The following is a 16,167-nucleotide window of genomic DNA, read 5'->3' as shown; positions in this document are numbered from 1 at the left end:
ATACAAAAACATGCAAAACAAGACAGCATTAAAATTACATTCTAAATAAAACTAAAGTAACTAACAGCGGGGGGGCGGGGGGAATAGATAAACTACAGGGTAAAAGCCTGGCGAAAAAGAAAAGTCTTCAATAAAGATTTGAAAATCAACAAAGAAGGAGCTAAGCGAATCTGCAGGGGAAGGGATTTCCAGAGAAGTGGGGCGGCAACCGAGAAAGTCCTTTCACGGGTTCTAGCTCCCCGAACCTCTCGGAAATTGGGGACTGACAAAAGGGCCATCTGAGCAGATCTGACTGGATGGGATGTAACTGGATGGGAGAGGTGGGTCTGTAGGTAAACAGGTGCCAAACCCCGCAAGGCTTTGAAGGTCAAAACTAGGACCTTAAATTGAACTCGGTAGTGAATAGGCAAATAGGTATATGACAATCTCTTGTAAGGGATAAAAATGTTCAGGCTCTCATTACAAAGTGTGGCTTAGAGTTCATTTTAGGAAGCTGCCATATACCGAGTCAGACCATTGGTCTATCTAGCTCAGTATTGTCTTCACAGACTGGCAGCGGCTTCTCCACAGTACAAGTTATGTTGTAATGTACTTTTCAAAACAGTTGAAGCCCACATAGACATTTTTTAGGGGTGGGGGTCACAGAGAGAGAGGTGAAAATTGTTCCCTCCCCTCCTGTAACTACCCACACTGCTTCACTCTGGACTGGAATGTAGCAAATGTGTGCTACATGCATACTTTCTAAGTCAGGATATCAGCCATTAGTTGCAAACATGATTCCCTGAAGGCAGTTTTTCTATTATTGCCCATTTCTCCCCTGGTGACAAGCAGCCCCAGGGAAGTGTAGAAGAGCATGTTCTAGGGCATATTCTTCATTTGCATGTGGCAATGAGAAGGCCCCACGGGTCTGAATAGTGCCTGCATGTACGGAGATGTGCCAAGTGATGGCTTGCAGGGATTTTCTGGTCCCTTGTGGCCCACTTAAAAATGTATTCAAGTTAGAATAAGAAGAAAAATAAGAAGAAATACGAAGAAATTCTATACTTTTATCATTATATCTCTCTTTTCAATTTTGCATCTTATGTACAGATATACATATTAATCTATATGCTGTGCTTGAGAGAAGCTAATGTGTTACAGTGATGCCTTTAGTACTAAATTATGCTCTCTTGGTCCCCAGAGCACGATCTGGAGAAGAGAGGGGCCCTGAGACTACAGACACTGGTCATTCCCATCATAGGACACACAGGCCTTAGAGTTCTGTACAACAAGCAGAGCTTTCGTAGGAGACAAGTTAATGTGGGAAAGATTTGCTTAGGGTGGGACATTTGAAAACACCAATGCTAAATCAAAGCAAATCTCTTGACAAGCTACTTTGGAAATTAATTAAGTCAAATTTTGCCACATCTGAACTGTTCCAGTGGTCTTGCAAGCAGGCTTCATTGGAGAAATGTAGTTCCGAATTTTCAAGCAAAGGGTTCCAAGCGTGTCCAGTTCAAGACATTGAACTATTATGGACTATTGCATTGATTTAATACATGCAAAAGTATTTTTTATAAATTAATGTTAACAAATATGCCTGCACTTTTAATAAGACAGCTCTTCTTCCATCTTCTAGAGATATTTGAAATTTGCTGGTGCTTCGGAAAAAGCTCTTCATCATTTTATTAACTTCCTTTTTATATCTTACAGGGTATTTTATATTTTGCAGGGATTTCCCCTCCAAATAAAAAGGTGTTGATATCAGAGCAGAGCATGTTTTAGTCTACTGCTCTGAAAAACTGTACATGATGTATATTATATTTTTATATAATATATGTCGCATAGATATTTTAGTTGATTAATGTTAATGTATCCATTTGTGATATATTCAAGAGCTTTGCTTTGACAGATAACCCTAGAATGTGCTGTGGCATGATATTGCAAAAGCAGTAGTGCTGCACATCTCTAAACAAAATGTTTTGCTCCCTCCCGCCCCACCCCCCAGTCATCCGCCTTATTAATGGAAAAATGCTGTAAACTTCCTGTAGCTGAAGAAATGAGACCATAGCTCAGTGGTACAGCATACGCTTTGCATGAAGAAAGTCCAAGGTTTATTGGTTGGCATATTCAGGAAGGGCTGGAAAAGACCCCTGTCTGAAATCCTGGAGAATCACTGCCAGCTTGTGTAGACAAAACTGACCAAAATGGACCCACAGTCTACATATGTTCATATGTATGAGTTCCTCTGTGACACCTTACCAGTCCTTTTGCTGTTAGGATTGCACAGAGAAGGACCACCTAGAAAGAAATTTTATTTACGATCAAAGATCAGATATACAAAAGCCAAAATACCCCCAATAGATTTATACAATGCACTGAATACAATAGATCAAATTAAATATAAGGATACCTCTCGTATATAGGATTGAGTTACATCTCATCAGTGGTCCTTTGTTGTCTAATTGTAATGGCTGGCAAAAATTAGCTACCTTTTGAGTAGTATCTGCACAATTATGTGAGAGGAGAAACCGTGTATAGTAAGATTCATCCCTACCTGGCCTGTTCTGTAGCAAAGGTGTAATCAAACTGGCATGTGTGAGTCTTTATAAAAGAACATGCTGTATTGTCTCAGGTTTTCCTTCACCACAAGGACAGGAACTGATTGCATGAGGTGTTTTATTATACCTACTAAAAAGTGCTGCTGATGGGGAAGGACCACCTAGGATCTTGCCGCTGCTCTGCCAAATTATTTTTGTGCTGCAGCAGTTTCTGGATGTGATGCCAGCACTGGAGCTGAGCCCTAGCATTGGTATTTGGCCCCTTAAAGCCAACCCCATGTGATGTTTTGCCAGCACATAGAATAATGCTATAAGTCATTCAAGAACGTCAGTCTTATTAATAAGGATTTCCCTCCCCATTTGGTGTTGTGTTTCTGGGTGCAAGCATTAACAACTAAAACAGCCTCTAAAATCCTGATTCAGTCAAGCTATGTCCCCTCCCCCAAATTGCATTAAAGGTCTGTGCTCTCTCTCTCCCTTTCTGTCTCCCAGATAAAACATTCTCTATCAAAGTTAGGTGCCTGTAGAGCTATAGAGCCCCTTGTTAACTCAAGAGTGTGGAATTCAGACTTATTTGTAATGGATGAAGGTGTGAGCCAGTGGACCAGTTCTACAACAGAGATATTTGGTGATAGTGGCAGTCTTTATGTGTTAATCTCCTTTAGTAGGAGGAGTCTCTCCATTGACCCTTTTGCACAAGTGGGTTTTCATAAGTATGTGCTTGCTGAGTGCTGTGTTACTTATTCAAAGAGCGCATGATATTCATTATGTGTGCTGAACCATAGTCCTGAAATAGTATTTCAGCAGTATTCAGTAGTATATGGCATATCTAAAGATAACATGCATCAAACTACACCCCATTGCGTATAGGCTTTGTGAAGAATTATTTAATTCCAGCTGACAGATTATTTTGTCAGATGAATGTGTTCCTGCATTAGCACTGCTCTTGCTCATAATCCATTGCTGCGGTTGTAGGATAGTAATCACTAATGAGTGGATAATTTAGAAATCCATGGACCATGACTGCACTTCACACTGTGGAATCTAACTAGTATGGTGGCATAAACTGCTCTTTTAAGCAACAAATTTCTTGCTTTCTTGTTTATTGAAATTTTAAAAACCACTATTTTTTTAATGCTTGCAAAATAAAAGGGGATACAAATTTTGCATGCCCTAACTCCTCTGCCATGTGATATCCCTGCCCTGCCCTGCCCTGCCCTGCCCCACCCCGCCCCACAAAAAAGTAAACTGATTTTAATCACACTGATTAACTGATTTTAACTAGAAGAAAGTTCTAGTAGTAGTTACTGGACAGAGCAAGGCTTCTATTGACAGGAAGGTAAATGACCATGTTCTTTTATTATGAATTATTTATATTACTATGCCTCTCCTTCTCCAAGGAGCTGCTATTTTATCCTCCCATCATCCCAGTGAGGTTGGGCTGAGAAAGATTGACTGGCCCAGGGCCAGCCTTTGAGATGAGTGGAGATTTGAGCCAAGTTGTATCCATTCCAAGTAATCAGTAGACAAAACCTAGGAGTAAAAGGCCACCAGGGAGTTATTCACACATGGCTTCATGCTTCGGGGTAAATGCTGAGCAAAGCCACTTCGAAATATACTCATGGCATTAAGGGAAGCAGCCCCTCCCCTCTGCTCTTGGATTTTGTTTTGAAACAAGTTCACATGGCATGCTCTGTGTTTTCCTTCTAGCTAATTGGGGTGGCGGAGAAGAGACAGAGCTTCCTAAAGACCGATATCTCAATTTCTAAAGAAATATCCCTCTTCTCATGCTAATGATTCTATGTCAGTGCCTCTCCCTATTTGCTCCAGTATTTTCAGAAAAAGTAGCTTAAAACCAGCATTTTAAAAATCCAGAAATACTTCGAGATAAGCTAGAATTCCCATCACAAAGCCCGATTTGTTTGTGGAGTGGGTCCAAGAATCTTGAAGGGACTTCGTGGTAAGTTTGTCTGGTGTGTGAACACACACAGTCTCCTCTGAAGTTGATTCGGGGTAGAAGCCCTGTTTGTAAAGCCTCCAAGAGGGATCAGTGGATGACATTTGTGGTAACTTGCTGATAGTCCCTGGCCTCCACTATCAGGCCATAACAGAAGTGCATAAGTAACTGTTGTGCTGTAAATGACCAGTGAAGATGCTTTCCCCATAGTCCGTTCTTTACCAAACAAAGCAGCTTTTCATAAGTTCATATGAGGATCATAAATACAGCCTGAAGAGATTATTTGTTTGCATTAAGTTCAGATTTCATTTTAAAGTCATTTTAAAAGAGAAATTAATTATATTTGCTGCTTTAAGAACACTTGAAACATTTGCATTTTAAAAATCAAATTTTAATTTTAAAAAATGCATTTAAAAATAAAAACAATTGTTTAAGCACCCTGAGTAGAGATGTGTATTAGATTCACCCAACATATTTCAAGTAGATACCTTTCCTCAGGAGTAGTGATAAAGCAAAGCAGCCTTCAAAGTAACTCTGAAATCGTATAGAAGGTTGCTTTGCTTTATCAGTGCCCCTGAGGAAATTTATCCACTCGAAACATGTTGGGCCTAACAACAACAACAACAACAACAATAATAAAGTGCCTGTTCTTGTGCAGCCAGTATTAAACCCTCTGTTTCTTTCTTCAATGTTAAAACCTCCTATTAAACTTGAAGAAAGAAACAGAGGGTTTAATACTGGCTGCACAAGAACAGGCACTAAGAACAAATGCGATAAGAGCAAAAGTCGAAAAATCAACAACAAACAGCAAGTGCCGGCTTTGTAAAGAAGCAGATGAAACAGTGGACCACCTAATCAGCTGTTGTAAAAAGATCGCACAGACTGACTACAAACAAAGGCATGACAAGTTAGCAGGGAAGATACACTGGAACATCTGCAAAAAGTACAAGCTACCTGTAGCCAAAAAATTGGTGGGACCATAAAATTGAAAAAGTGGTAGAAAATGAAGATGTAAAAATATTATGGGACTTCCGACTACAAACAGACAAACATCTGCCACACAATACACCAGATATAACTGTAGTCGAGAAGAAGGAAAAACAAGTTAAAATAATTGACATAGCAATACCAGGGATAGCAGAATAGAAGAAAAAGAAATAGAAAAAATCACCAAATACAAAGATCTACAAATTGAAATTGAAAGGCTGTGGCAGAAAAAGACCAAAATAATCCCAGTGGTAATTGGCGCCCTGGATGCAGTTCCAAAAGACCTTGAAGAGCACCTCAACACCATAGGGGCCACAGAAATCACCACCAGCCAATTACAAAAAGCAACTTTACTGGGAACAGCCTATATTCTGTGATGATATCTATAGCAACAGCAACAACATTGACAATAAAATTCAGCCATCCCAGGTCCTTGGGAAGGACTCAATGTCTGGATAAAACAAACCAGACAATAACGTCTGTCTGACTGTGTTAATAAATAATAATAAAATAATTAATAAAACAATTGGAGAAAATAACTAAATACAAAGACCTTCAGATTGAAATTGAGCAGCTCTGGGAAAAGAAAACAATAGTTGTTAGTGCCCTTAGTGCAGTACCAAAAGAACTTGAACACCATCTCAACACCTTGGGCATCAATAAAATTACAACACATCAACTACACTACTCAGGACAGCACAAATATTACAATGATATCTTTAAATTTTCTTTAGTTATCCTAGACCCTTGGAAAGGGCCCGATAATTAAAGTACCAAATCCGGTCAATAACATCTGGTAGACTGTGTGTAAATAGCATAATAAAATAACAACAACAACAACAGTTTCTAGTGCATAATTCAAGTTTCCAATCATTGTTTTTCCTATTGCATTTAGGTCCTATGCCCCATTAAACTTATCCAACATATATTTTCAGCTCCACAAACTCATCCTCCATACATGCACGTGCACACGCATGTACACACACACACACACACACACAGAGTACAGACACATCTCTGTGATCCTTGTTCCCCCAAAGCAGCACTACCAAAAACAATCTCATATTTAAAAAGTTGCAACTGGCATAAATTATAAAACTTTAACTGCTTGCAAAACAATGGCATAGCAGCAGTGTGATTTAGAGAACTTGTTCTGGTAGCAAAACTCTGTTTTGTGCTTGCAGATGTTTTACTGCAGTTATAAGGAGGTTTGCCAGCTAGATAAGACAATGTACAGCAAATAGGAAGAACTATAACTTACAGTCACAATCTTGTGCTATTGCTGTAGCAGCAAAAGCGGTGTCCCCTTGCACAAGACAAATTTATTTCTGAATTTCTCTGAGCACAGGAAGAACTTTGTAGGAAGTGCTTGTGGTTGTGATGGGGTTGTTCCGATACTCCTTAAGATTTAGGAGTCTCCCAAAGAATTCCTTGAGGTAGAACTGTATGAGTTGGAGTTTTGAGCATAACGTATATTGTATACTTTGTAGGGAGCTCTTGAACATGAAGAAAGCAAGACACTACGTTTCCAGCTGGAGCTTTCCCAAATCAAAGCTGATTTTGAAAGAAAATTGGCAGAAAAAGAAGAGGAAATTGACAATTTCAGGTATAGTATGCTAGCAAAGTGGTTAATAGAGCCAATTCGTATACAAAGCATAATAAGGGAGAACAAGATTGGTACAAAAAACAGATAAGATTGTTAGTTCTGATGTATTTTCCTTTAAAGAGATAAACACAAATGACTTGTGTCTCTACCCTTCATCAGAATTTCTTGTGCTTGTTCTGCCAGTAACACATTATGTAGAAGAGGGCAATTTACTTCTGCTTATATATCTGTTTTGCCATCTGCACATGCTGTCTTAATTTGCAAGAATGTTGTTAAGACTGATTGATAATTACTGTCTGCACAATATGTTGACAAAAGATACATTAATAAACAAGAGGCAATAAACAAGAGAAATCTGGAATCTGAGCTAAAAGTATTTTAGGAATAGCTTAAAAATGAAGTGATTTTAGTATCAGAGATTAGAATGAGATCATGGGATGGAAATGGAGAGAAATCCTGAATTTTCATGTTTACTTATTCTACTAAAACATAACTGGGGGAAAGTGACCTTTATGACAGTGCTTCAAAGTAACTGAAGTTGAAAATTAGAAGGCCTGTATCATGTTAGCTATATAACATTATTCCAACATCAGGCGAAACCAACAACGTACTATAGACACATTGCAGTCTACCCTAGATTCTGAAGCAAAGAGTAGGAATGAAGCCATCCGGCTAAAGAAGAAAATGGAAGGAGACCTCAATGAGATGGAAATCCAGCTCAGCCATGCAAACCGGCATGCTTCTGAGGCAACAAAGACCACACGCATTCTTCAGTCTCAAATAAAGGTACTCCTTGAAGATGCTAATGGACTGTTCCTTAACAACAACAACAACATCACCCCCCCCCAAAAAAACCATTGTGAGGCTATTCACACGCCTCCGCTAGCCCAATTTCCTACAATCGTGTGAACCACTGGGCTCGGCTGTGAGCCTGCTGGTTCTTGAGCGGGTAACCCACTCAAGTAATTCGCCCCTTAAACAGGGTTTGCCGAGCGAGCGCTCCACAAACCCAGTTTTTGGGATCGTGAGTAGCCGTGGTGTGGCTCTGCACAGGGCATACTGGAGCTTCTGCGGGGTGCATGGCCCCCGAACTCCCTAGCCCCCGCCAGCTATGTCATGGAGCCGGCAGTCGTGTGGGCGGCCAATCTGGCCACCCAGGGCTCCCTCCCTGCTCGTCTGCAGGGAGAGTGGGCTTAGCCTGCTCTCCCTGCAAAACCGGCAAAAGCGGGTCTCACTGATCGTGAAACCCGCCTCAACCTCAGCAAGCAGATAAGATTCATTGGCCATGCTAAGGTCCAAAGGGAAGCATCAGTTGTCAACCCCATCTTTACCTCATAACCCTAATGTGGGGACTTGAGAGCACCTGCAAGGAAAAATCAGAGGAGGAAGAAATGTTTAACTCTTCCTTCCTGCTGCTAATAAATCAACCCAAGGTTGATTTGAGAGGGATTTTTTTCTTTCTTCATCCAGGCTTTGAAAACAGCAGTTAGTCTAGCTGGGAAAAATATGGCATTGGGGGTGAGATTTGCAGAGGCGAATGCATGGGTGCAGAAAGAGGAGAATCAGCAGGGTCCAGCTTGGCCATATCAGCTTCTATAGGTGCTCCAGTGTGCATTCCCCTTTATCTCGGGTAATGTGATTAACTGAGATAACATCTACCAATATTTTTTAACTTATGGGAGGAAAGCAGGTATATCAGTGGGGAAAACTCCAGAAGGGAAAGTGTCAAGAAACACACACACATGCACACATGAGAGTGTGTGTGCACTCATACCTTCCACTGCCGAGTGCTGCCTCCAAGTTGCATTTTTGTTTTTAAAACAACAACAATAATAATAATGGGGCGGGGGACTACTGAAGGGTCATGTACAGTTTGTCCCTGAAATCAAGTCCAGTTCGGGGATTTTTGTCTGCGGTAAACAGAACTCCACAAGATGCTGCTCCTGCAGGTTAAGGTCATGAGCAGAAGGTCACAGTCTTTTACTTTGATGTAGCACAGGGCTCCTTATAGTGTAATAGGGTTAACATTAATCCTGAAAAACAGTACTGTGAGGAAAAGCCATCTATAAGCTTGCCTCTTGCCTGTGCTGGTGCTGGCCCTAATTGGAATCTTCTCAGAACTCCAATTACCTCAGTACATAATTTCCAACGTTTCTACGTAGTAAGAGTGAAATCCAGCTTCACTGGGGCAACAAGGTGTAAGAATGTGGCTATTTCTTTTCAGGATCTCCAAATGCAGCTTGATGATTCAACACACTTGAATGAAGACTTAAAAGAGCAGTTGGCAGTCACTGACCGGCGCAACACTCTTCTCCAGGCTGAGCTGGATGAGCTGAGGGCTCTGCTAGACCAGACAGAACGTGGCCGTAAACTGGCAGAGCAAGAGCTTCTGGAAGCCACTGAACGTGTGAACCTTCTGCATACCCAGGTTGGACTGCATACAAATTTTCTTGGCCTTTTCCTGCTCAGTGGAGCATTAACCAGACATTACACAGAGTAGTGATTGAGGATAATGCAGGTTTTGGATAAAATATGAGTTCATTAACAAGCACACACAAAAGTTGTCAATTCCCAAGTGGTGGAAGAAATTAAAGTGTATATTAAATGCTGAACAGTAATTTCAGTAAGTTGGCAGTTCATTGGTCTCTAGATTACAGAATATTTATTTAAAGAACACTTCTGTGACCTCACCACCTCTCAATGTCTTTTGTCTCTGCTTAAAATAATATTCATCCTACAGGTCAATATCTGATCCAGTTATGCTCTCTTCCTGTCCATATGTTTCTGTGCTCAAATGTTTCTGCCCAAACCAACAGCCCTTGCTTTCTCATTATTTTCCTTTATTGCACACACTCCAATACAACAAAATTAAAGGATCTTCCATATCAATGGAGAGTGGTTCCCAGTTTATGGCATTCACCAGGGTTCCATTTTGTAGTGTGGCAGCTATTTTTTATTAATAGCGTTTAATTTGAAACTTTTTTTAAAAATTGTAATTTTAAATGTGGTTTTAGCCTGGTCCTTTAACTTGTTTAACTTCATTAATCTTTTATTTCATATTGTATCGATTTTATTAATGTTGTGAACTGCTCCAAGCAGTAGTATACTGGAGGGATGGGGTATACATATTTTAAATAAATAAATATGTTAACAATGAAAACAGTAAGACAGGACAATATAACAAACTACTAAAAACAACTAATAAAAGTGGGGAAGGGATATATTATACCAGTGAAATCGTCACCTGTCACCAAAAATACATCAGCATAAACACAAGGTAAGCCTCCAAAGAGACAGTGTTCCATATACAGTATGTCACAACTGAGAAGGCCCTTTCCCTCAACACCACCAGCTTCACCCCAGGTTCAACGTACCCACAGAAGGACTTCCAATGATGAATGCAGAGAATGAGTGGGTTGAAATGGGAGACAATGTTCTTTCTAGTATCCAGACCCTAAGCCATACTGGGCTTTAAAGATAAGTACCAGCACTTTGACTTGTGGTCAAAAAGAGAACCATACACTTAATAAATAAGGCTTTTCTTTATTGCTGTGTTTCTTCTATCCTAGTTCCAATAGAGCAGCCACTGCCTACAAGCATTTCCCAAACAGATGAAAGTTGAACAGCAGAGGCTGAGCCACCACTGAGCAGGGGCGGAGCCACTATTGAGCCCTCAGGGGCTGCACCTCATGCCCCAGACACACACCCTTACGTCTGACATCAGACGCAGTGTGTGATTTAGCAGCTAAACCATGCCCCCGCATCTGAAGTCAGACATGAGGCTAAATGCTCCTGGCATCTGATTTCAGATGCGGGGCTAGGGGGGTAAGGCTGCCACTGGCTTCCCTCTGCGCCTTTTGAACAGAATTTAGAACACTACCCACTTCATTACAGGAAGCATGTGTCGTAACTGCTTCAGTGAGTCAGGTTAAGAGTTAGCCAAACAGCAAGTTCGATCTTCAGTTAGGGCATGATAAGCCAGTGTTTAGAACCCAAGTCCCATTGGCTAGGTGCATACATAATGGGGAAACTGAGGTTCCCCCAAGCTCATGATATGGGAGGAATCTGAAGTTGATGCTGCAGAGAGTCACATATCTCATATCTCAATTTGCTGGAAGAACCCAAGTCACCCCCTGCTTGGGCCTGCCAGTTAGGCCTTGAATGCTATCTTAGCTGCCTTGCTCTGCCCTGTGACTGGCAAGCCTTCACTACAACTTCTGCCTTGTAGCCATTGGTCCCAATTGCAAAAGGAGGCTGACTTGCTTGGAATAAACAAGAGGTTCATGAAGAGCATGGATTCAGACATAAAACACACCTCAGTGGGAGAGCATTTTGTTCTTAGTTTAGCAAGCCAACTCCAGATCATGATTACACATCTAGTTTTGAGGCCCTGAGTGAATCTCAGGTTCCTGCCTTGGCATGACTTCAGATGGTCATGGACAAATCGGTTGCAAGTAGATTTCTGTGGCCACTAATTCAGAGGAGAATTTTGAGAATGTATCTTATTCTTCATGAGCTGAGTGGTCCTCATTACTTGGTGTTGAAAAGGAAAATCTCATTAATTAAGCAGCTTCATTTCATGCACAGCTTGCAACATTGAGGTCATTCACACAACCAAAAACTGGGTAGGACAAGTATCCTACCCAGGTTTGGGAGTTGTGTGTGCTCTCAATTGTTGGTTGTGTGGGAGCAAACAACTAGGTAGGAGGAGGGAGAAGTGGAATCAAAGGAAGATTGTGTGGAATCAAGGTAGGATATGTTTCCATGTGATATGTTACCAGGTGAAATACAAAGTGCTGGTTATTACCTTTAAAACTCTGAATGGCTTGGGTCCAGGCTGCCTTAGAGAGTGCCTTCTTTGGTATGATCCCCATCGCTCGTTGAGGTCATCTGGAGAGGTCCGTCTCCAGTTAACACCAGTACATCTGGTGGCAACCCGGAACCAGGCCTTTTCTGTAGCTGCTCCTGGCCTATTGAATGCACTCCTGGCAAATATCCGCAGTTTAGGCTCACTGTCGGCCTTTAAGAGAGCCCTAAAAACTTACTTGTTTGGCCTGGCCTTCCAAGGTTTTTAATTTGTTTCTTAAAGTATTTTAATTAGTTTTAAATGGTTTTTATATTGTTTTTAGCACTATTTCTTAAATGGTGTGTTTTTATGTCTCTTTAAATTATTTGTACACCACCCAGAGCCTTTGGATGGGGCAGTTTATAAATTTAATAAATAATAAATAAATAATAATAATAAATAATAGGAGGAAAAGCTGGTAGGACAGCTTTTCCTCCTACCTTGGTTAAATGCTGGGTATGAAAGTGCTGTCCTATCCAGCTTTTCCTCCTACCTTGATTCCACACAGTCACTTCACCTTCCTCCTACCTATTTGTTTGCTCCCACACAACCAAAATTTGGGGGTGCACACTGCTCCCAAACCTGGGTAGGACACCTGTCCTACACAGTTCTGGGTTGTGTGAATGACCTCAGTTTCTCACAGCTTATTATTAGAGGAGGGGCTCAGGATGTAGAGTCTTGTGCTTTGAAGCAGAAGTTGGCTTTCTTGATCTTTTGGTTTGTTCTGACCTTCTGACCCTATTGTGTACTTGGAAATATCGGGCATTTCCTATTTATTTCCAGCAAAAATCACTGTTGGAGAGGATGGGAGCAGTAGTCTACCAACATCTGGGGACCCAAGATTGGGAACCCCTGATTAATTAAAGCATTCACTTGTGCTCCCATGTATAATGTATGAATTATACACTCAAGTATAATGTGTGAATAAACCCAGTCTTGTGTTTCATCTGAGCAGCACTAGTCCTAAGAAGTGCTAGAGATTATTCTACTTCTTTCTCCTTTTGCTTTCAAAATCAAGAATACAAGCCTGATCAGTCAGAAGAAGAAGCTGGAGACTGATATCACTCAAATGCAAAGTGAAGTGGAGGAAGCCATACAGGAGTGCAGGAATGCTGAAGAAAAGGCCAAGAAAGCAATCACTGATGTAAGAAGGCTGTTTATTTCTTCTTCTGTAGGTGTCCGATTTCATTCTTCTTAGTTTGCTGATCTTTCACCTATGAATAATTTGAGTCAGGTGCAAGTGGCCTTCATTACCCACAGTCCTGGCACCCACGGTTTTGCGTATCTGCGAATGGGACTTGGAGATATGGTGTCTCTTTTTTTGGTAAAAAAAATAGTCTAAAATTTGCCTATTGGCGGTTGCTGAGTGGCTGGAAATGATTTCCAGTGTCATTATTTTGCAATACAGAGCCATTTGAGACTCTTTCTGTTTAAAAAGATTGTTTTGGTGAATATTTGCCAAAATTTCAGCCAATTTGGGGGTTTTCAGGGGCATTTATGGAGCGCCATGTACAGTTCGTGTCTAATTTCTCTCCCTTTCCACTTTTTGGGTGGTTTTTATTTTTATTTTTTGGTGTTTGCAGGATCCTAACCCCTAAATTCCCAAAGGGGTAGGGTTTCTTTGTTCTTCAACTGCACTCACGGTTATAAGCAAGAACGGAACCCCCAAGAATAATGAGGGCCACCTGTATATATGAATCTGTAGGTATGTCAAGATGCATTAAGATTTGGAGAAGAGCCATAGCTCAGTGGCAGAGACTCTTCTTTGCCTGCAGAAAGTCTTGGGCTCAGTCCCTGGCCTCTCTCAGGTAGGGCAACAGTTTCCCTGTCTAAAGCCCTGGTGAGCCCTGCCCGTTATTGCAGACAATACTGAACTAGATGAACCAACAGTCTGTCTCAGTATAAGGCAATTTCCTGCTTTCCTAAGATTCTGTGTCGGGCCCACCGAAGATCCCCTGGACCCACTCGGCTCTGGAACGGCATCCTCCACTGCCCCCATTAAGCCTCCCCTGGAGCCCCTGGCTGGGGCAGGCAACTCCCCCCCTCTGATTGAGAAGAGACTGACTGGCCCCCATGGCCGGACCACTTTCTGTCTTTTCTGTCTTAATGACAGAAAGCGGTCCAGCCACGGGGGCCAGTCAGCCTCTTCTCAGTCAGAGGGGGAGTTGCCTGCCCCAGCCAGGGGCTCCAGGGGAGGCTTAATGGGGGCAGTGGAGGATGCCGTTCCAAGACGCAAGATGGGGTTTCCGCCTCACGAGACCCTGTGTTGAACTATCGCGAGACTACGGAGTCTCACAAGAGTTCAGATGGGACTGCGAGATCTCGCGAGACTACACACGGGATTTTGCTGGCATATATAGGCAGGCAGGCCTGTGATGAGTGGTAAGAGAGGTGAGGGCTGCCTGGTTGAAGGAAGCCTGAGGAGCCAGAAGCCTGCCATTGGGGTGCGGACGCCTGTGAAGGGAACAGGAGGCAGAAGGAAACTACCCAGGCGGCTTGACTCTGAGGCCTGACCTGCCCTGCCACCCTGGGTGGTTTGCCCCACCTGAACTGGGGCTTTACATTCTTTTATTTTATACATAGTGCCATCTATGTGCATAGTGCTCTACAAAAACCTAGAAGACATGTCCCTCTTCCAAGGAACTCACAATCTAAAATTGACACAAAAGAAACAGCACCGGGAGGGGAGGGAATTGGAGTGGGAAATAAAGCAGGGAAGAATAAATGATTCTTTTATTTATTTATTCCACTTTATTAGTAATTGTGTTTTCCCTCTTTGGAGATAATTTATTTGACATGCCTGTCATCATTTGGAAGGATGTTCAGCACTTGAGTGTAAAAGTGCCCACATTCTTTGAATATCTTTTTGCAGATTTCTTTTCACTAAGCGGAAAACCCTGGATATGAAATTTGGTGGAAATCTGTCAAACAAGAGCAATGTTCCAGGATGATAAGGGAATGCATGTGTCTACCTGACACAGAATTAAAATTCTGGGATTTCAGATTTCTCATAGGAACATAGGAAGCTGCCTTCTACCAAGTCAGACCACTGGTCCACCTAGCTCAGTATTGTCTATGCAGGCTGGCAGGGGCTTCTCCAAGGTTACAGGCTCTCTCAGCCCTTTTTGGAGGTACCAGGGATGAAACTTGGAACCTTCTTCATGCAAGCATGTAGATGCTCTTCCCAGAGCAGCCCCAGCCCCTAAGGGGAATATCTTACATTGCTGACATGTAGTCTCCCATTTGAATGAGAACCAGGATGGATCCTGATAGCAAAGAGGACAATTCATGCTTGCTACCACAAGACCAGATCTCCTCCCACTGGAGTCCTATTGCCTCCTATAGTAATAATTACAAAAATGTGCCCAGTTTCATTTTCCTAGCAAATATAAAAGGTGGCGAGGATTTAGGCATATCACAAATATATACCTATAAATAATGCCTATCTGAAATGGTAAACTACATAATAAACATAGGAAACTGCCTTATTCCAAGTCAGATCATTGGCCCATCTAGCTCAGTATTGTCTCTACATTGACTGGCAGAAGCTTTCCAAGGTTTCAGGCAGAAGTCTTTCCCAGCCCTACCTGAAGATGTTGAACCAGAGACCTTCTGCGTGTAAAAATGCTCTACTACTGCCCCAGTTTCTTAAAACATCAGACCATAACAAGTCTTAGAACTGGAAGTTGGAGATGGAAAGAATCTGCTGCTTATCACTTCTGTCCTATAATATTCTCCAGGATTTCATAATAGTGTTAAATGACCAAAACCTCTTACTGTTATTGTGAGATATCATCCCACAAACTATCTGGCATCCCTGACTTTTGTCTTATTCTAGGCAGCAATGATGGCTGAGGAACTGAAAAAGGAGCAAGACACCAGTGCTCATTTGGAGCGCATGAAAAAGAACATGGAGCAGACTATTAAAGATCTGCAGAAAAGACTAGATGAAGCAGAGCAAATTGCCCTCAAAGGGGGCAAAAAGCAGCTTCAAAAGCTGGAATCCAGAGTAAGTTTTTAGCGAGAACATTCACATGACTTTTGAGAGTCCTGGGGAGGGCAGGAGGGGGGAAAGCAGAATAGCACCTAACATCCCCCCACCTGGATGATTCAGTGTGACGCCAGGCTGCATAGCTCACGTGTCCACACAACCTGTGCTTTTGAGAGCCCATGGCATTCTGGAGGCCAGGAAAATGCATCCCAGCCTCTAGATATCCCACAATGCACCGTG

The 16,167-nt window shown here is 41.9% G+C and overlaps 1 protein-coding gene across 2 annotated transcripts in view; it reads left to right on the top strand.

Annotated features, from left to right (window-relative positions):
- The window catches only part of MYH15 (myosin heavy chain 15), a 142,002-nt gene that overhangs the window by 109,876 nt on the left and 15,959 nt on the right, over nucleotides 1–16,167 (top strand). For both annotated transcript variants that reach the window (XM_053304969.1, XM_053304970.1), the window contains 5 exons: nucleotides 6,975–7,090; nucleotides 7,684–7,876; nucleotides 9,315–9,518; nucleotides 12,955–13,080; nucleotides 15,775–15,945. In XM_053304969.1, the coding sequence (XP_053160944.1) occupies nucleotides 6,975–7,090; nucleotides 7,684–7,876; nucleotides 9,315–9,518; nucleotides 12,955–13,080; nucleotides 15,775–15,945 (810 nt within the window). The remainder of the gene's footprint in view (nucleotides 1–6,974; nucleotides 7,091–7,683; nucleotides 7,877–9,314; nucleotides 9,519–12,954; nucleotides 13,081–15,774; nucleotides 15,946–16,167) is intronic.

Source organism: Hemicordylus capensis, chromosome 3 (assembly GCF_027244095.1).
Source record: "Hemicordylus capensis ecotype Gifberg chromosome 3, rHemCap1.1.pri, whole genome shotgun sequence".
NCBI classification, from domain to species: Eukaryota; Metazoa; Chordata; class Lepidosauria; order Squamata; family Cordylidae; genus Hemicordylus; species Hemicordylus capensis.
Note: the sequence above shows the minus strand (reverse complement) of the source record. Positions and strands in the feature narration are given on the sequence as shown.